This window comes from Solanum dulcamara, chromosome 11 (genome assembly GCF_947179165.1).
Source record: "Solanum dulcamara chromosome 11, daSolDulc1.2, whole genome shotgun sequence".
Classification (NCBI taxonomy): domain Eukaryota; kingdom Viridiplantae; phylum Streptophyta; class Magnoliopsida; order Solanales; family Solanaceae; genus Solanum; species Solanum dulcamara.
Window position 1 is genome coordinate 26,780,642 of NC_077247.1, and position 22,474 is coordinate 26,803,115.

A 22,474-nucleotide genomic window follows, 5' to 3' on the forward strand; every position below is an offset into this window, starting at 1 on the left:
GCAGAGAATCTGATAATTAAAGAAAACAACATATCAAAATCCATGTAGGAAGAATGAAGTTAACAGATTCTTAAATTCAGAAAATACAAGGAAAACATTAACAAATTTCTTCATGCTTCAACAAGTAATAACTAAGTATCAAACAAGAATATAGATTTTACCAAACTATATCCCGAATGCTTAACCAAAAAGATTCTGAACTAGAAAACAAAGAATTGATAACAATGAGAAAGAAACAAAATCCAAGAAGCGAAGACTATTGTTTCATTTGACGAAAGCGAGAACAAACAACAAGGAAACAAAACGACACAACCAATTCATTTACAAGCAAAACCAAATGAGTGTTAAACCATTTCGAGCAAAATAAGATAGAGATTTAGTTAGTTTTACAGGTACTATATCAAGTGAATGAATCAAACAACTATTGTGTAATGCTAAAAGAAATTCATTTAAATTTGATTCATGTTAACTGCTTAGAGATTCAAAAAAAGCGAGGCGAACAAAAGAAGCAAATAATCAAAGAAATAATTCATAACCTTGCAAATCTAACTTAGAACCAGTTTATGTCCTAAACAAAAAAAAGAATTAATAACACTTATAGCAGAATCGAAACCAAAGCTTAAACATACAACACACGGTATCAAACAGAATGCAGGAGGAAATAATATTACCTTTCTTGGAGCGGCAAACTGAGGCGAGAATGAGCTAGAGATGGCGAACTTCCACCACCATGATGAGCTTCTGAAGAAACGATCGAATTCGAAATTGAAAATCACTAAACCTTTGGATTCTTAAAGTATATTTAGATAAGCTATTTTGGGAGATTTTTAATTTTAGAACTAGTACATGAAGTTGTGCATTTTTAGAGGTCCAAAGTCGTGTTCTGCCCTTTCTGTTCACAACCGATATCATGTATTTATAGCTAAAAAAAATTGAATTCTAATTTAGTTGTTTGAGTGGGACATGAGAGATTAATTGGAAATGAGGAAGGACAAGTCAAAGTAAGAGGAAAAAACATACCCCAAAAATTCAGATTCAATTGTGATGGCTTTTTATTCGGATTAGATTTGGACAAGAAAATATGCAATATGAATCAAAGTCAATAATAATATCTCTAAAAATCTCAGAGATGGAGAGAGGGGCGAGAGTTATTCATGGAGTTGATTTTGAAATTGGAGCGTTTGGAGTGGTTGAAATTGTAGTTGATGATTTTATTTGTTTATATTGGATAAGGAAGTTTTTATGTATATGTTGAGGTGGGTCAGTTATGTTATTGTAAGTACTGGGAATTGGGATCAGTTGGTGTGATGTAAAGTTGGGTGGAAATTGGAAAGGGATTGGATAGTGGGAATCTATAAGTATAGGATTTGTGTATTATTTTGTTGGGTTGGGGAATTAAGTTAGTGGGGAATCTGTAAAGTTAGGTGCAAAAGAGTGCACTGGATAAAGGAATTAGTTAAATTGGAGAATGTTTTGTATCTTGGGAATTGGGAGAAAAAAATTAGTTAGAATTGCAATTAGGAAAGGGCTACATGATTTCAATTATAGCCAAAACTTAGTTAAGAATTTAATCAAGTTTGAAATTAATTAGTGAAATTGGCTAAAAATTAAATAAAATGAATTAATACTAATTAACTAACGAGCTTCTTAATTCTAAAAAATAAAGTAATTAACTTAATTATGAATAATTAAGGGACAATTTCAAATATATAAATAAACTAATTAGTTTACAATAAATATAACCATATTTTATTTACATAAAAAATAGCCAAAAGCATAGAAAATATATAATGACTATACAATATAGCTTACCAAAAGTCATAGAAAGTATACATTGACTATACAATATAGACTTATACATGAGCTATACACGAAATATACATTATGATACACTCAAAATCTGACTATACATGAAATATACACCGACAATAAATGCCTATACAGTGAATGTCCATTTTTTGGTAATTATTTTTGTCGAATGGCCATGTGGCGTAATCATCCCAATAATTAATTCAAAAATAAAAACTACTAATCTATGAGATAATTAATTAAAAATAAAATATTTTTGAGATCATTTTTGAATATTTATAAAATTATATTGAACTATATATATCATTAAAATTTATACAAATGACAAAATTACTAAAAAGCGACTTGAAAATATTTCAAATTTTATAAAATCTAATTATTTCAATTTGATTGAAATTGAAGAAACTCGATAATTGATATATGTTGTGAGGGATCAAAATTGGGCGTCAAAAACTTGCCCCTTCGTTTGGTTAAGATAGATGAAAGAGATCATGAAAAAAAAATTGACCAATCCAATTTTGGCAGACCACATCTTCATCTTTCTAAAAGGTAATTTTGTACAGACCTTGGAAAATTATAGTCGTACCTCAATATAAGGTTTCCTACGTATCTCAAGCTATATGAGAATTCAGGCTAATTGTAATTCAAAACGCTTGATCATAAGCATGATTTTGAAGATTTCAAAGGCTATTCTGCTATCGAATTATGGAGAGATCGAAAATCTTGAGAATGGAATAAGAAGAGGTTTGTTGGAGTACAACCAAGATTACAACATCAAGCCTTCCTACAAATCCCTATATAAGGAATCAGGCTGTTTGTAGTTCAACTCAATCGGTTAAAAAGATGATCTATTATGCTAAGATATCCTTTGGCTCCGGAAGAGTGACAAATAAGTCGAATTATGAAATAAAAAGCTTGCAACCTCTTAGTCATGAATGTAAAGCTCTTCATATCCATAAGCAAGAACTTACACTGATATATAATTTTAAAAGATCTTCGTATATTGCCACTCGGATTTGAAGATTTGCTTCTTGATGTGTCACGATCCAAAATGGGCCATGAGTGGAACCAACACTTAACTTCCTAGGTGGGAGAACCAACGACAGAAACCCCAACTTACATTACCTATTCAACTTATGAAATACGATAATAAATGCACAAGCTCAAACTTATGAAAGAAAGAAATAACACAATCCACCAAAGTCTATTACATAGCGTTCCCCAAAATTTGAAAATCATCACTTTAAGGACATTTAATTCTAAAATACTAAATCTAAAAAATATCAAATAGTGGAATAAATGAATAACTTAATGTGTCTGAAAACTAAGGATATCATGTCATGCCCGAGAGAATCCAACACGAGCTAGAAAGAATAGCTCACCCTGGAACCTGATGTGCTGTACACTAGCTATAGCTGAGGTCGAGTCGAAGGCGATGGTATACTCGCTGCACTCCATAAAATAAAATAAAGAAAAATACAAGTAGGGATCAGTATAGGGCAACATATACTGAGTAGGTATCATTGGCCGACTCAAAATAAAAATCAATATGAATAAAGTAATAGCAGGAAATCAACTACAACACTTAACATGTGACAAACAACAAGATCAAGATCAAATGACAACACAATGATATAGTTACGTAATTAGTCAACTATATCCAAAGTATACATGAGGACTCAGGTCTCCATACCACGCACTTTTGGAAAATGAGTTATTTGGAATTGAGTAGATTAAGTCATTTTAATATATTTTCCTTTAGTATTACCATGGGGAAACGTGACATCTGATTCAATAATATCGTGTCGGCTTGTGACACCCGATCTAAATATACAGTGTCGAAATGTGACACACGATCCAAATATATCATGTCGGCTCACGACACTCAATCCAAATATACAGTGTTAGAACGTAACACTCGATCCAAATATATGATGTCAGAATATGGCACCCGATCCAAATATAATTAATTTATCATTCTTTAATATCACATTCTAGTTTATTAAGAATATTTCATCAAGTCTTCTTTATTCAAGGCATCACTTTGATCGAGCAAGTTCAAGATTATGGATTGCATAGTCTTGGGATTTCAGACCATTCACAACAACATATCAATCAACCAAACCACAATAATTAAATGTATAGAAAGCTTCACAACATTACTCAACGACTATCAATCACTATTAAGAGTCTATCTATAATATAGAATAAATCATAACCTACCTCAACCGAAGAACCAAAGTCAAGCAAGTTAATTCACCAACAATTTTCCTTTCTTCAATGTCTCACATTTCCAATCTATTAAGTATACAATATTCGTTAGTAAATTAGTCTGTAGACACCCATATTGCTATATGTCGTCTAGCTTAGACCAAACAACAGACTCAAACCGATAATTAATTTCCTCAATCTTAAGCGTAGAGTTAAGCCTCAATTTCTTTCAATCATATAAATCTAATGATATCCGTATAATAAAATACATCTATTATTTAATTACCTATCTCAATATATCAAAATATAAATTATAATATAATAATAATAAGAAAAGAATCTGGAAAAAAAACAACCAAGAAAACTATGAACTATTACGAGGACCAACCATTACAGAACCTCAAACATACATATAAATTCCAAGTTCCATTAGCCAATCATGTCTCAATGCTTAGTTAATAATGACAGTCAAAAGCTTGTCCCCCAAAACCCCAATAATAACCTTTACGGATAGTCAACTTTTGCAACTTTCCAAATACTTCATTTATCTTTCACAATTCCTCATTATAATAGTAATAATAATACGCATAATACATAGTAATAATACTAAGAATAATACATCTATTCATACTTACAATTGCGCAGTAGTTTATATGAAGCATTAGTTGCTCTTCGTCGACGCTAGATAAGTTTCTGCCCTTGTTTGTTTTCTTTTAAATAATTAGGGCAACTAATTAAGAATTAATAAATAAATCAAAGCTAAATCAAACTATTTTATTTCTATATATATATATATAGTGAACAAGTGGTATAGGGTATCAAATAAATTACCAATTTAGCTCACTAACTAAATAAATTATCTAAGGTTACCCCTCAATTAAATAATCATAGTTATCAAATAGTCCAAAATACTCATTAAAAATTTACGGGATGAGTTTTTTATGAAATAAAAAGCTCTAGTACTCAAAACAACTTAATGGGTCGCTACACGATGGAATATAAAACTGCATCGAATGCAAAACTAAAATTATAAACCCTAAGAAATACCCACATATCTTTTGGTAGGGGTGTGGTTTGATTGTGGTAGAAGTCGCTCCTCAACTCGTGTACTAAGAGTTTGATACTCATCTTCAGACAATGTTCCAGTTTGTTGCTAAGAAAAAGTTCTGCGTTGTGCTACACCCTTTTTGATGAAGTCCGCACCTATGATTTAATTGAGAATACTTTCTTTCAGATGTTCTTGACAAAGACTGAGATAAAACTCATTAGTAGAAACTATAATTCAAATAGGAAAGTAGTGTCTTTACTATGTCGGCACGTCAGACTCCACTGGTTCTAGAGAAAACAAGACACTCTTCCAAAATTGATGTATTTATAATATATTTCTCGAGCATCAGCTTCATTTATTTTTGACACATTATGTGATGAGTTGGTATGATACACTACGATGATGGATGTCGGTAATATAGTATGATGATGATGGCCCTTTTGGAAATGATATGATAATATTCCTCTCGAGAATGTATATGATGATGGCTCTCTCGACAAATAATGCCATGATGATAATTACCCTTTTGGGAATGATATGATGATGACCCTATTGACAATAATATAAAAATGGACCTCTCGGCAATTGGTATTACCACTTTGATAATATAATGTGAATGGACTTTTTGGCAAATGATATCACCACCTACGGTAATATAATATGAGTGGCCCTCTCAACAACTGATATCACTACCTCCGGTTATATAATATGAATGGCCCTCTCGATAATTGGTATCACCACATCCGATAATGTGATATAAATGGACCTCTTGCCAAATGATATTACCACATCCGATAATATAATGAATGGACCTCACGACAAATGATATCACCACCTCTGATAATATAATATGAATGACCTTCTTGACAAATGATAACACCACTTCTGGCAATATAATATAAATGGTCCTCTTGGAAAATGATATCACCACTTTCGGTAGTATAATATGAATGACTCTCTCGGCAAATAATATCACCACCTTTGATAATATAATATGGATGATTCTCTCGGCAAATCATATGGCCACCTTTGGTAATATATTATGAATGACCCTCTTGGCAATTGGTATCACCACCTCCAGCAATATGAATGAATGGCCCTCTCAATAATGATATCACCACATTTGGTAATATATTGTGAATGGCTCTCTTAGAAAATTATATCATCGCCTCCATAATATAATATGAATGGCCCTCTTGATAAATGAAATTACCTCTTTTGATAATATAATATGAATGACCCTCTTTGAAATTGGAATTACCACCTTTGGTAATTTATCATGAATGGCCCTTTCGACAAATGACACCACCACGTCCGCTAATACAATATGAATGGCCCTTTTTGCAAATGATATCACCACCTCCGGTAATATAATAAGAATGACCCTCTTGGTAAATGAAACCAACACCTCCGGTAATATAATAAGAATGACCCTCTTGGCAATGATATCACCACCTCTAGTAATATACAATGAATAGGCCTCTTGGCAAATGATATCACCACCTCCGATAATATACTATGAATGTCCCTCTTGGCGACTAAAAAATAAATATATCGATCTTTAATATAGATATCATTCCTATTGGTATCTATCGTCATCCTTCGTCAATATTTGAAATTATGGAGAACATCGGATGCTTGTGACAATAAATGACATCCTCCCGTGGATTGTCTTAAATGGTTATAATAATTCATCTATTCTAGGACGAACACTAGGCACTTTGACTATTTTTAAGCAGGTGATGTCATCTATTCTTGAATGAGAAATATTGTTTTTTGATATTCCTTTCGCGGTTGATATTGAATTTTCACTTAATATATTCTCGTGAATATAGAAATGAGTTGGTTAATGAATAGAGCTTCAATGATAGTCTTATGATAATCTGCATCCACTGAAGAATTATTAATTTTTTTGACACTGATATGTGTTGACTTGTTCAGGTCGCCTTGCTTTGTCTTGTCAGGATCAGAAATATTGCTCCATCCTCCAAATTACGGTAGACAAATGACAAAGTCATATTAATTTAGAATATTGATAGGTATAAAGTTTTAAAGAAATATTATTTGAAATGTAATTTGGAAAAATCCTTTGCCAATTAATTTTCATGACATGTACAGTACAATCAAACAATCTTTGATTTAGATATCGACATAATAGGCGAACAATTGTAATTTTTGAGGATTTTTCAGAATTGTGTTGCGTTTGGAGAACTTGAAAAACTTCTTCTTGAACCCTTGAAGGTACTTGATGAAATTTTTGAGGCCACCCTCAAAATTTTTGCCCTAGTTACATGCCTTAAAGAAAATCTCGTATTATGTAGAATTTTTGAAGTCCTTTCAAAATTTCTGTCCTGGTCTCATATCTCGACATGATTTTCAACTTGTCCGTAACAGAAGTACATCATCTCGTTGAATTATTGATATTTTATCAAAAATTCTGTAATGACCCTATAGGTCATTTTGAAAACGAGTCCTCCTCCTTTCATACGAGACCCTTCCCGTAAAATTTTAATGGGTTATTTGGACTATTCGATAACTTCGGTTAATTAGTTGATGGGTGATTTTAAATAATTAATTTAATTAATGGACTAAAGTGTTAACTTATTTAATACCACTTTTCTTATATTTATTAAAATAGGTTAGTAAGGTTTGTTACTTTAGTACCTAATTAATTAGAAAAAGAAGCAAGAAAGAACGAGGAACTTACCTTCGCAGACGACGACGAGAAGAGATCGCCACACTTCAATTCAGGTAAACTTAAGTTGGGGGTCATATTATTATTATTCTATTAGTATCATATGAAATTATGAAAGCAATAGGAATGTGATCTGTAAACAACAATAGGAATTTGGCGTGATTGTTGCCACTGGTTTCGTAACAGTGGCTCCAATTTTAACTATTACTATATTATTTTACATTATAAATTAAGTTTTGATATATTGAGATAGGTAACTAAATATTATGTGTATTATGTTATATGAATTTCATCAAATTTGTGACATTGGAGAAAATTGAGACTTAACCCTAGGCTTGAAATTTAGAAAGTATAAGATTTGATTTATTAATTGGCATCAAGATTTAGGAACTTGATTATAGATTTGTGTGAGTTTTTGGTCTAGGATAGAAATGAGTGTTTTTAGTTTCGAAATATTATTGTGATTATTTATTTGACTAGATTGCATTGATTTGGAAGCCAACGAAAAGGGAAGGCTCAAGTCCCGGAGTGATTGCTTGATTATTTGAGGCAAGTGAATTTCTAAACCTCAGTTTAAGCTTGTAGATGCTTGTATTTTGGTATTATGTGTACTAGGAAGTAATAAAAATTAGGCTGGGTTATTGATTGCATGATTGGCCTTTACAATTGAGATGAGGGGTATAACATGGTGATCTAATGACATATAGTGGTGGAATTGATATGTTGTGATTATGAGTTTATTTTGGACATGTGAAATGACTACATTGATGTGAGATAGGAAAAATTATTGTTGTTGTCATGCTATTATCGTGAATCATATTAACATAAATTGATTGCATTGGTTCTGACATATTGTGTTGAGACTGAAAATGATATGAAACAAAGGGGTCGGGCCACATGCTCCATGGTAGGTATTATAAAATAAAGGGGTCGGGCCACATGCTCTGTGGAAGGATATGTATATTGAGGGGACTGGCCTGTAACGACCCATTATGTCATTTTGAGAAATAGAGCTTTTTATTTTATAAAAGACTCATCCCGTATTATTTTTTTATGAGTATTTTGGACTATTCGATAACCATAGTTATTTAGTTGAGGGGTAAATTTAAGTAACTAATTTAATTAGTGGGCTAAGTTGATAATTTATTTAACACTCTATACCAATTATTAAAGGAAAATGATAGGGTTTATTAATTTTGATACATAATTGAGTAGAAAAAAAAAGAAGAAAATAAATAATGATAAAAGAAAAGAAAAGAAAATATATATATATATAAAATATGATGGCATTAAGCCATCAGATGTAATGAAAAATGAGAAAACTCAGAAACTAGAAGAAAAAAAATACGGAGGAAGAAAGAAAAGAAAGGGGAAAAGAAAAATAAAGGAGAAGAGAAAAATAGGGATTTTCATTCTAAAGCGTCAAGGTAATTATTCTCATCCTTTCCATTAAATTTTTATGTGATTATGAACTTAATTTTAGGGTATATTGGTGGAGAAATAAAGCTGAAATAAGAAAATATGACCCTAGGGTTTTTCACATAAAATCTTGATTTGAAGGTCAAATAATGATCCGTTTTAGCTGAAATTTGATATGTGAGTTTATTTTATCATTAATGAACAAAATCGGAAAGAAAATTTCAGATTTGACTTCAATGACTCAGGATGAATTTTTGACCCAATTTTTTATTCAAAAATAAATATAGCTATATGGGTGTCATTGGATTCGTATTCTTATGAAGATTATTTATTTGAAAAGATTTTGATCGTTCGGAAGCGTTACGAAAGACTCAAGTTTTAAAGTGATTATTTAATTTAATTGAGGTTTAACCCTAGTTTTGAAATTCAAAAAATATGGGAGTTGACATGTTAAGTGGCATCAAGATTAGGAACATGTTTATAGAATTGAGTGAGTTATTGGGTCTAGGTTAAACATATATATATAATATTGGTATTTACGGATTAGTTTACTTATAAATATTATATATTTGATAGCTTGAAATTGGTCTGAGGTATTGAAGAAATGAAAGACATTGGTGGATTAACTTACTTTACTTCGGTTCTTTGGTTGAGGTAGGTTATGGTTTTTATTCTATATCATAGATAGACTCTTAATAGTGATTGGTATTCATTGAGTAATGTCTGAAGTTTACTACGTATTTAATTGTTGTGGTTTGAATGGTTGATATGTTGTTGTGATTGGTCTGAAATTCCGAGTCCATGAAATCCATAATCTTGAACTTGCCCTATCAAAAATAGTGTCTTGAATATAGAAGGCTTGATGAAATATTATTAATGAAGTGAAATGTAATAATAAAGAATGATAAAGTAATTATATCTGGATCGGGTGTCACGTTCTGACATAGTATATTTGGATCGGATATCACGTTCTGACATGGTATATTTGGATCAGGTGTCACATTTCGACATGATATTATTAGATTGGGTGTCACATTCCAGTACGGTAATATAAAAGAAGAACAACTTAAAATGACTTAATGCTACCCAATTTCCAATAACTCATTTTCCAAAAGAGTGTGATGTGGAGGCATGAGTCCTCCTGTGTGATCTTGATATTGTTGATTGGTTATGAAATTATTCATTGTGTTGTCACTTGATCTTGATCTTGTTGGTTGCAACCTATTAAGTGCAACGTTTGATTTTTCGCTATTACTTATTGCATATTGATTCCTTTTTTGAGTCGACCGATGATACCTACTCAGTACATAATGTCCAGTACTGACCCCTACTTGTATATTTTCTTGTTTTATTTTATGGAGTGAAGCGAGTGTTCCACTGACTTCGACTCAACCTCAACTCTAGTCAGTCTCCAGTTCATCGGATTATAGGGTGAGCTATCCTTCTAATTGGCGATGGAATCTCTTGTCATGGCATGGTGTCCTTAGTTTTCGGACACACTATGTTAATTGTTTATTCTAGTGTTGATATTTTTAGACTTAGTTTTAGAATTTAGATGTCCTTCATGTGATCACTTTCAAATTTTGGGAAAAATGTATTTATTTGAGCTTCTGCATTATTGTCATATTTATTAGTTGGAGTTTGATTCGTTGGTTCTCCCACCTAGGAGGTTAAGTGTGGGTGCCACTCATGGCCCATTTTGGGTCGTGACAGGGCCACACGCTCCATGGTAGGTAACTTGGACAGAAATGTCCCCCATGGGTTTCGGACTGTAATTCAGCAGATATGTACCGATAGGACAGACATGCATCATCTCATTGCATTGCATCACATTTTGTTGATATTTGTGAATTCGTGTTTACTACTTATTGCTCTGTATATGTTGAACTTGACTTGATATGATTCACTTGATGAGACTACTGATGAATATTCGTGGACTGTATTATTATTAATGTAGAGTGTAGAGTTGGGATGGTTTTATGCAGGTTGTAGTGGAGGAGGTTCGGTTGGGATGACAGGAGTACTTGTATCTATTGAACTTTGCTTAGTTTTAATTATCCACTTGCTCAGTACCGTGTTGTTTGGTACTCACCCCTTGCTTCTACACTTGTGTAGGTTGTGATCCCAGACTTGCTTGATCTCCTCGCATTTTCTACCATATCCGCGGGTGTCATTTCGAGTGTTGAGGTAGTTGTTACATCCATCTAGGGGATACCTCTTACTCTTTTATTATGTTTTAGTCCTATTCTAGAGACAAAGACATTGTGACTGTATTCTCTTTCGTACTTCGGTAATGTATTAGTGGCTTATACACATGACAACCAGTCTTGGGGGATTTTGATATTTTTTTTGACTAAGTTACATCTTGTTTTATCTCAAATACTTCCGCATTTACTTTCCATTGAGTTTTAGGCTGACTTGTCTCGGTGGGTTGAGATGAGTGCCATCACAGCCGAATTCGGGTCGTGATAAATTCTGCCCTAGTTTCCATTATTAGGGAAATAAAAATCTTACGGAGAATATGAGCGAGCTGTTGTGGTGCCTACGTATCCCGTATAGACAGGAATTAGGTTAAACATAGTTCCTCTATTGGGTATAAAGGAAATGGTAAATTTAATAATGAAATGACCAAGGCCAACATAGACCGCCTACGTATCTAATTTTTTGAGAATTCAAGTCAGAAAACTAGCAAGTATGGAGTGGCTCTGATTGACGTTCTGATGGTTGTATGGTATCCTTTTGCTATGGTAACATATCATGCCAACCTCTGTTAATTTTAATCATCTTTCTCAATATTTTTTGATGCTCTTATTGGCAGCTTCTACGACTCCATTCATTTGAGGAAGATAAGTTGTTGAATTTTGGTGAGTAATCTTGAATTTCTCACATATATATTTGTCAAGACCCGATTTCTCAGTTAATGATGACACTTACTATTAACCCACCAGTAGGTAAGCCTAATCCCATAGTCTGGAACCATAAGCAACAGACCATCACTAGCGGAAAAAGAGAACTGAATAATAACAATAATAATAATAATAATAATAATAATAATAATAATAATAACAACAATATTAATAATAATAATAATAATAACAATAATAATAATAATAATAACAATATTAATAATAATAATGATGATAATAATAATAATAATAATAATAATAATAATAATAATAATAATAATAATAATAGTAGTAGTAGTAGTAGTTGTAGAGGTATTATCATCTCTCTTGATTTTTATCAGGTTATTAAGGGTATCGTAAGAATTACTGCATTGTCCAATTTTGGATGTTATCTGTGCACATATGTTGATTAATTTGTCAGCAATCTTTTGTTCACAATCGAAATTGGCAATTTTAATAATATCGGATACTGAGGTCTGAATATCCTCAAAGCATTTATTGATATCTTGCAGATATATCATCATATGTTGTTTAATCTCGTCTATCTCTTGTGAGAAAATCTGCTGCAATATTCTTATCAGATCGATAATTTCGATGTCAAAAGAGTATTCAGACAATAACATTTGTCATCTAATAAATTATTTATATTTCGGTTTTGATGGAAGATTATTATGAATAAAGGCTTTTACTTGTGTATTATTGGTTCTAAGAGTAAATCTCTTTGGTAATAAAAAGTAATATAATTTTTGGCAATGTTTTACTACGGCTAGTAATTTTTTTTCATTAATATGATATCGTGTTTGTGTTTCTGAAAAGGTTCCAGAACAATATCGATATAGACTTTCTCCTATTTTATTCTTATTAGGATCGTAGTCTTTCTTTTTTAATATGCCGCTCCAATAGTGTTCTGAAGAGTCTGCTTCTAGAATTAAGTCATCACTATCTTTAAGTAATTGTAATTTCGATAAATTTTTGCATATAGATTTAATATCTTTTACCTTTTTAGTTAGTACTTCATTAAATTCAAAACTTTTATCCTCTTTTAATAATTCCTGGAATGGCTTCTTTAATTCAGCCAAATTTTGAATATAATCAGAGGTATAATTAAGAATTCCTAGAAAGCTTTGTACTTGCTTTTTATCGATTAATTTATCAGGAAAAACAAATATTTATTCAACTATATGGCTTTCTAGATTTATACCATTTCCATCAATTATCATACCCAAAAATTCTATCTCAATTTTTATTAGGCTTGCTTTCTTTTTAGAAAGTGATAATCCATGTTCCAAAACTTAAGTTTGTAAACTTATTTAGATGTATCAAGTGTTCTTCAAGAGTATCAGATAAAACTAAAATTTCATCTACGTAGACAAATATATAGTCATAATCTTTAAAGATATTATCTATTTTTCTCTGGAATATCAGAGGTACATTTTTTAGTCCAAACGACAAGACTAGCCATTCGTATTGTCCTTGAGGAGTAGAAAATGTTGTTTTCACGACCCAAACTGGGCCATTAGTGGCACCCACACTTAATCTCCTAGGTGAGAGAACCAACAATACAAACTCCAACTTACATTAATGATACAACTTATAAACCACGACAATAATGCGGAAGCTCAACCTTATTAAAGTAAGAAATAACAAAAGCCACTAAAATCTATTACGTAATGTTCCCTAAAATATGAAAGTCATTAAATAAAGGACATCTAAATTCTAAAACTAAGTCTAGAAATGTCAAACACCAGAATAAATAAATAACATAATGTGTCCGAAAACTAAGGACACCATGTCATAACCGAGAGAATCCATCACGAACTAGAAGGATAGCTCACCCTAAAATCTGATGAATTAGAGACTAATTAGAGTTGTCGAGTCGAAGTCGATTGAACACTCGCTGCACTCTATAAAATAAAACAAAGAAAAATACAAGTAGGGTTCAGTACAGAAAAACATGTACTGAGTAGGTATCATCGGCCGACTCAAAATAGAATCAATATGCATAAAGTAATAACGGAAAATCAACTATAGCATTTATAGGTGACAACCAACAAGATCAATATCAAGTGACAACACAATGAATAATTACATAACCAATCAACAATATTAAGATCACATATGAGGACTCAGGCCTCCACATCACGCTCTTTTGGGGAATGAGTTATTGGAGATTGGGTAACATTAAATCATTTTAATTTTTTTTCCCTTATTATTACCGTTCCGGAATGTGACACTCGGTCCAAATATAATGTGCTGGAATGTGAAATCTAATCTAAATATACCGTGCCGGAATGTGACACCCGATCCAAACATACCATGTCTGAATGTGACATTCAATCCAAACATACCGTGTGAGCTCGTGAAATCCAATCCAAACATAATTAATTTATCATTCCACTTCATTAACAATATTTCATCAAGTCTTCTTTATTCAAGGCACCACTTTTGATAGGGCAAGTTCAAGATTATGGATTTCACGGTCTTGGGCTTTTAGACCAATCACAACAACATACCAACCATCCAAACCACAACAATTAATTGCATCATAAACTTCACACATTACTCAATGACTATTAATCACTATTAAGAGTCTATCTATACTATAAAATAAACCATAAACTACCTCAACCGAAGAACCGAAGTAAAGAAAGCTAATCCACCAATGTCCTTCCTTTCTTCAATGCCTCAGACTATTTCCAATCTATCAAATATATAATATTTATAAGTAAACTAGTCTGTAGACACCGATATATTTATATGTTTAACCTATACCCAACAACAAGCCCAACTCTAAAATCAATTCCCTAAAACTCAAGCATAGGGTAAAGTCTTAATTCCTCCAATAGCATAACTTTAATGGTATTTAGGTAATACAATCCCTAATATTTAATTATCTATCTCAACACACCAAAACTTGAATTATAATGCAATAATTATATGGAAATAAACACCGAAGACACGTTTTACAATTGGCTGTGGTGTTACTGTACAAGAAAAATAGGTTGCAGCTTGATGCAATACCTAACGTGCAATGTACATGGGTTCAAGATTTTCCAATTTTCTTATTGCCATGGACCAACAATTACCCATTAGCTACTTTAATTAAGAAACTAACATTATGCTTCCTGCAAAGTCATTATATGTATATAATAATATATAATCTCTAACAATTACTTCCCTAAGTTTCATTGTTATCATTATTCAGTAAAACAAAGATTTGGGCGAGGTTGTGATGTACCTAAAGCACTCGTTCTGCGCCGGTAAGTTTTCTCTCTGTTCTTTCATTTTTTTTCTACTTAATTATGTATCAAAATTAATAAACCCTATCCTTTTTCTTTAATAATTGGTATAGAGTGTTAAATAAATTATCAACTTAGGCCACTAATTAAATTAGTTATTTAAATTTACCCCTCAACTAAATAACCATGGTTATCAAATAGTCCAAATACCCATTAAAAATTTACGGAATGAGTCTTTTATAAAATAAAAAGGTCTAGTTCTCAAAACGACCTAAGGGATCGTTACAACAGATACTAATTTACCCACCGTTCATCCCCAAACGGTCAAGAGAAGAGAAATGGTAGAAAATGATACTTGACTCGACGAACAGATGTGGATATCTTCCATGCATATCAGCCTTAATCTCCCAAGTGGACTCCTCAACAGGACGATTCCTCCATTGGACCTTCACAGACGCAATCTCCCTTGACCTCAACTTGCGGACCTCCCTTTTGAGAATAGCTACAAGCTCCTTCTCATAAGACAAATTCTCATCAAGAAAGACCGAATCCCAATGAATAATATAGTTTCCATCACCATGATATTTATTTAGCATAGACATATGAAACACTGGGTGCAATCCAGATAAATCTGGAGGTAAAGCCAATTCATAGGAAACCTCTCCAACATGATTAAGAACTTTAAATGACCCAATATATCTCGGACTGAGCTTACCTTGCTTATCGAATCTCACCACATCCTTTATGGGCGAAACCTTCAACAATACATGCTCTCCCTCCATAAACTCCATGTCCCTGACCTTTTGGTCTGCATACTCCTTCTGCCTACTCTGAGCTACTAGAAGCTTCTCCTGAATGAATTTCACCTTCTATAATGATTCCCTCAAAAGATCAGTTCCCCAAGGTCTCACCTGAAATGCATCAAACCAACCAATAGGAGACCTACATCTCCTTCCATACAATGCCTCAAAAGGAGTCATATCAATACTCGAGTGATAGCTATTATTATACGAAAACTCTACCAAGGGTAGGAATTGATCCCAATAACTACCAAAATCTATCATGCATGCACGAAGCATATCCTCCAGCATTAAAATTGTCCTCTCAGACTACCCATCGGTCTAAGAGTGAAATGCAGTACTAAGATCCAATCTAGTGCTTAACTTAACATGCAAGGTCCTCCAAAAAGTTAGATGTAAATTGCATACCTCTATCTGATATGATAGAAATCAGAACTCCATATAATCGAACAATCTTGCGGATATAGATTTTGGATAACTTCTCAGCATCATAAGTCACCTTGAATGGAATAAAGTGAGCAAACTTAGTTAACCTATCAACAATCACCCATATCGAATCAAACTTACCCAATGTCTTTGGAAGGCCGACTACAAAATCCATTGCAATCCTTTTCCACTTCCATTCAGGAATGGGCATTCTTTAAAGTGTCCCTCCAGACCTTTGCTGCTCATATTTTACCTGCTGACAATTTGGATAATGGGCAACAAAATCAACAATGTCAGCTTCATTCTGCTTCACCAATAATGTTGTCTCAAATCGTGATACATCTTGTTTGCACTGGATGTATAGAGTACCTCAAACTATGAGCCTCTACAAGAATAGTCAGAATTAAATTATCAATACGGGGTACACATACCTGCCCCTTAATCCTCAAGATGCCTTTCTCATCGATCACAGCCTCTTTAACCCCTCCCTACAAGACCATATCACGAATCCGACTCAGCTACTCATCATCAAACTACTTTTTTGTAATCTTGTCAAGGAAAGAAGGTCTTTCCTCCACATAGGCCAAGAATCCTCTTTTCTCAGTAACTTCCAGCCTTACAAAGTTATTAGCCAGAGTTTGAACCTCTCTAGCCAATGGATGTCGGGAAACCTGCAAATGAGCTAAACTTCTCATGCTCTCTGCTTTTCTACTCAAGGCATCGACCACTACATTAGCTTTTTCTGGGTGATAAAGAATAGTGATATCATAGTCCTTTAGCATTTCCATCCATCTCCTATGCCTCAAATTCAAGTCTCTATGGGCGCATACATATTGTAAACTGCGATGATTTGTATACACTTCACACTTTACCCATATATATAATGTCTCCACTACTTCAATACAAATACAACTACAGCCAACTCCAAATCATGAGTGGGGTAATTATGTTTATGCACCTTTAATTACCTCAAAGCATAGGAAGTTACATTTTTGTCATGCATCAACAGTTCGCCTAAATCAGAATATGATGCATCACAATAAATAATAAAATTCTTACCTTCTACTGGCAAGGCCAGAATTGGTGTAGTAGTCAATAAAGTCTTGAGTTTTGGAAATATCTCTTCACACCCGTCCGACCATATAAATGGAACTTTCTACTTGGTCAGATTGGTCAGGTAGAAAGAAATGAAAGCAAATCCCTTGACGAATCGGCGGTTGTAGCTATCCAACCCAGCAAAGCTTTTTACCTCTGAGACATTAGTGGGTCTTGCCCAACTCTTCACTGCTTCAATCTTCTAGGGATCCACCATAACTCCATCCTCAAAAACTATGTGCCCTAAGAAATACACTAAATCAAACTAGAACTCACACTTGGAGAATTTGGCATATAGCCTTTTCTCCCTTAACAATCCTAGAACAATCCTCAGATGCTCTTCATGTTCTTTTCTACTCTTTGAGTAGATCAATATATCATCAATAAAAAAAATAACAAAGAGATCCAAATATGGCTTAAAGATTCCATTCATCAAGCTCATGAAAGCAGTAGGCGCATTTGTAAGCCTAAAAGACATTACCAAGAATTTATAGTGTCCATACCTGGTTCAAAAAGAAGTCTTCGGTACATCTGCTGCCCATATTTTCAACTGATGGTAACCGTACCTCAAATCAATTTTTGAGAAAATACAAGCACTCTCCAATTGATCGAATAAGTCATCAATGCGAGAAAGGGAATACCTATTTTTAATAGTCACCTTATTCAGCTGCCTGTAGTCTATGCACAAACGAAGGCTACTGTCCTTCTTCTTTACAAATAAAACTAGAGCACCCTAAGGAGAGGCACTCGATCTTATAAAATTGTTACCCAGCAACTCTTAAAGTTGGGCCTTCAACTCCCTCAACTCAGCCGGGGTCATTCTATAAGGTGGTATAGAAATAGGGCGAGTGTTGGGCTCCAAGTTGATACAAAAATCTATATCCCTATCAGGTGGCATACCAGGTATGTCTTCAGGGTAAACATCCATAAACTCACGCACTATTAAAATAGACTCAATCGATGGTACTTCAGAACTATCATCCCCGAGATGTGCTTGGAAGGCTAAAAAACCCTCACTCACCAATATCTTAGCATGAAGAAAAGAGATAATCCAAACTAGGGCGGGAAGATAGTCACCCTCCCACACCAACTGATCCATCACAAGCTTGGCTAATGTCACAATCTTAGCATTGCAATCTAAGATAGAAAAATTTGGAGAGAGCCAAGTCATACCCTAGATTACATCAAAGTCAACCATCTCTAGAATAATCAAATCTACATAAGTTCTGTTCCCCACAAAAGTCATAAGGCAAGACCTATACACTTTCTCAACTAGCACTGACTTACCAAAAAGAGTAGAAACATGAATAGCCATATCAAATAATCATAATATAAATCGATTCCATCAACAAATATGGAAGATACATAAGAAAATATGGATCCTAGATCAAATAATATGAAAGCCAAGCTATCGCAGACCAGAAGAGTACTTGTGATAACAGCATCGGATGCCTCTGCCTTTGACCTCCCAAGAAAAGCATAACAATGGGCTCTATTGCCCGTTTAACCATTTCCCTTTTCGGGTTGTACTCTAGTAGTTCCAACCTGCCTGCCAACTCATCAGGACTGGCAACCATCACTACCTTAGCCATCATATCCTCCTGAATGAAGGCCACTACCATACCCGTTGCCTCCACCTCTAACTGATGAGGATCTATAACCCTGATCATGCCAAACGTGACTCTGCATTGGACAATATTTTTTAATATGTCCAGGCTCACCACATTCATATAAGTCTTAGGGTCAAGAGTGGGTCTTTATGAAAACGAAGAAGATTGAACATAACCCCCAAAGTTAGAAATGGGCTGACTAGTCTTTAATGGATCTATCTGAAACTTGCAATGAAGACTGAATAGGACAGTTCAAATAATCTTCAGAACTCTGTCCTCTGGAGTAAGAACCACTAAACTCACCTCCCTTATGAAACTTCTTGAACGTTGTCTCTTTAGAGAAGTTATCTGGCTTCACCCCCTCCACCTCTATCACAAAATCAACAACTTCCTGAAAAGACTTTGCTAAAGCAGCAATCTATAAAACTGGAATTGTAAATCTGTAACAACCCCTAAAATGTTGTATGTCGGTATTTCAATTCTCGACAAAAATAATACAGCCTCTGTATTTTGGGTATAACTTTTCATAGGTTGGTCCAAATTAGGTGATTCAAATTTCTGGGTAATCATAACATCCTTACCTACAACTTTCATGAAGAACATAACTTCAAATTCAGAGTATAAGTAGGTCAAATAAATTAATCTTTGCAAGATATAGTGCTGTGACGAAATTGAGTGTTGATAGAAGAAAATTCATATCTCACTGTAGGTTGCTCCAAATTGGTTGATTCTTGAACGATATGAAACTAGACTTCCATATCTACAATTCTTATGAAGAAACCAAATCCTAATAAGGAATTTATCTTATTCAAACGTAGCTTCGAAAATGAGTATTCTGTTAAAAAGAACTCATCTTACCTACCATGGAAACATCTAGATGCATTTGACATCATGCATGACATAAATTGTCCTCCATTTAACATCATCCATGACATCAATATATTCCATTAAATTTTCAGATTTTTCTTTATAATTATTTTATTTATTGTTAGGTCCCTCTTTCCCACCTATAAATACCCACCTTATTTCCTCATTTTATTCATCAAGCTTTCCTAAGCATTTCTTCTCTCTATATACTTCTTCTCAAATATAGTTTTAGTTTTAGTAGTATAAAAAATACTACTCCGGTTATTCTTATACTCCGGGTAGTACACAAAACGCTCCGGCGAGAAGAAAAGGCTAGGGGTCCAAGAGTGTTCAAATTCGGAGTAAACCTTCGGATTTAAGGTATGTAAGGCTTTCATAGCATTGGATTGAGTTCGTCCATGCGCCCAATATTTAAATTTATTATAATTGAGTTATAGTTGAGTTTTATTCAAATCTTGAATTCTAGATGAATTAATTCTTCTTCTATTGAGTTTGATATATTTATGCATTAATATTATTATTATTGTTATCTCTCATATTATTGGAATTATTGTTCATGGCTACTTTCCCATGAATTCTAATTGATTTGATGTTCATGAATATTTTTACATATGTTTTGAGTAAAGATGTTGGCTTTTTATTATTTTTATTGATAAAAAGAGAGTTATATGAATTAATACTATATATGTATTTTATTGAGTTTTGAAAGAGTAAAAGAGTTGAATTTGAATGAATTTGAGAAAATGATATTTTGAGCAAGATGTTTTGATGAGATGTAAATGATGTTTTTGGAAGTATAATGATTGATGAACATGAAATGAGATGAGTTTGATGATTTAAATTAAAGTCCAATGAGACTAGATGATGAGTTTAATATGAGCACATATTTTGGGAGTAGTATTGAGCACCGAGTTGGGTAAGAGTTTAATTGACTCAAACCCCAGAACTACGTAGCCAGCGTAGGATGGAGGCTATGCCTCTTAAGTCCCAAAAAGAGGACTTTGATGAATGGATCCAAGATGGTGATGTCCTTTACCCTGGCAAGGTATTGGATGGATGTGGCAACGACATCGCTTCGTTGTATCATCGCTAGCTCATAAGTGATGGTTGTCGGTTAGAGAAACTCCCAACTGAGTAAGCATTGCTTATTACTATTATTTTTATTATTATATTTTAAACTTGCATTACATATTCATGTTGAGATGATATTGAGTTCTGAGCTGAGTTTTCTTGAGAGGAGTTTCTTGATATCTGTCCTTACCTTCCTGCCATTTTACATACTCGTACATTCCACGTACTGACGTCATTCGACCTGCATCGTTTTATGATGCAGATACAGGTGTTAGAGATCCTCAACAGGCGCATCGTTGAAGATCATTTCTTTTCAGCTATTTGGTGAGTCCTTCTTGTATTCGAAGGAACTCCTTATCCTTTTATTATTGTTGAGTGTGATGTTTCTTTTGAGGTAGCCATGGACATGTCATTGGCACCATCTAAGAGTATTAGAGGCTTCATAGACAGAGTCTGATGATGTAATCGGAGTAGTTCTCCTTAGAAACTACTTCTTCTAAGAATTATATATTTTTCCTTTGATTATGACAATCCCACATTAGTATTATTAAGTCTTCCGCTGATGAACAAATGAGTAATGAGACCAAATGGTTCTCTCGGAAGCCAGAGATGGTTTCTGAGTGCCGGCCACGCCTAGGGTACCCTCTCGGGGCGTGACAAAATCTGACCTCAATCCCTCCATAAAGCAGCAAATTCGCTCTTCTGGACTGAAGCAAAGCTGAGTAGCATATCTGGCTAAAACACGAAACATGGACTCATAGGCAGCAATATACATCCTCCCTTACTCTATATTCAGGAAATTATCTCTCCTCTTATCCCTCAAGGTCTGAGGAATACATGAAATAATTAGAAAACGTTGCCCAAGTCATAGGTGGTGCCTCTACTGGTCGGCACTCAACATGAAACCGCCACCATATTTTGGCATCTTCTTGAAACTAGTATGTCACAAAATCAACACCAAATCACTCTAATATATCCATCTTATGAAACAGCTCATGAAAATCAATAGAGAAATCATAAGTATCCTCAAATTCAATACCCCTGAAGACCAGCAGTTTTAATTTTAAGAACTTAACAAATAGATCATGCTGGTCACTAATCATTACCGGACCTATAGGCAATAGAGGAAACATGCTTGTTCCTAAGGACGCAGTCATGCGGGGAGCCACAACAACTCCATATTGAACTCTTAGAATATGAGGTGTTGGGGGAACTTGTCCCGATCGGATAACCCACTAAGATAGGTGAGAACCTGGTGGATTATCTCTGGAGTAGGCT

General features: G+C 33.7%; 1 protein-coding gene across 1 annotated transcript; it reads right to left on the minus strand.

The window, feature by feature from the left end:
* Positions 1-15,626: 15,626 nt before the first annotated feature.
* LOC129872468 (uncharacterized) lies at positions 15,627-16,118 on the minus strand. The gene has a single exon (XM_055947452.1). The coding sequence runs from the start codon at positions 16,116-16,118 to the stop codon at positions 15,627-15,629; it is 492 nt and encodes a 163-aa protein (XP_055803427.1).
* Between the last annotated feature and the right edge of the window lie 6,356 nt (positions 16,119-22,474).

What these genes read in the sequence shown, in the direction of transcription:
- LOC129872468 (XM_055947452.1), bottom strand. Translation starts at nt 16,118, where the DNA reads ATGGAGTTTATGGAGGGAGAGCATGTATTGTTGAAGGTTTCGCCCATA.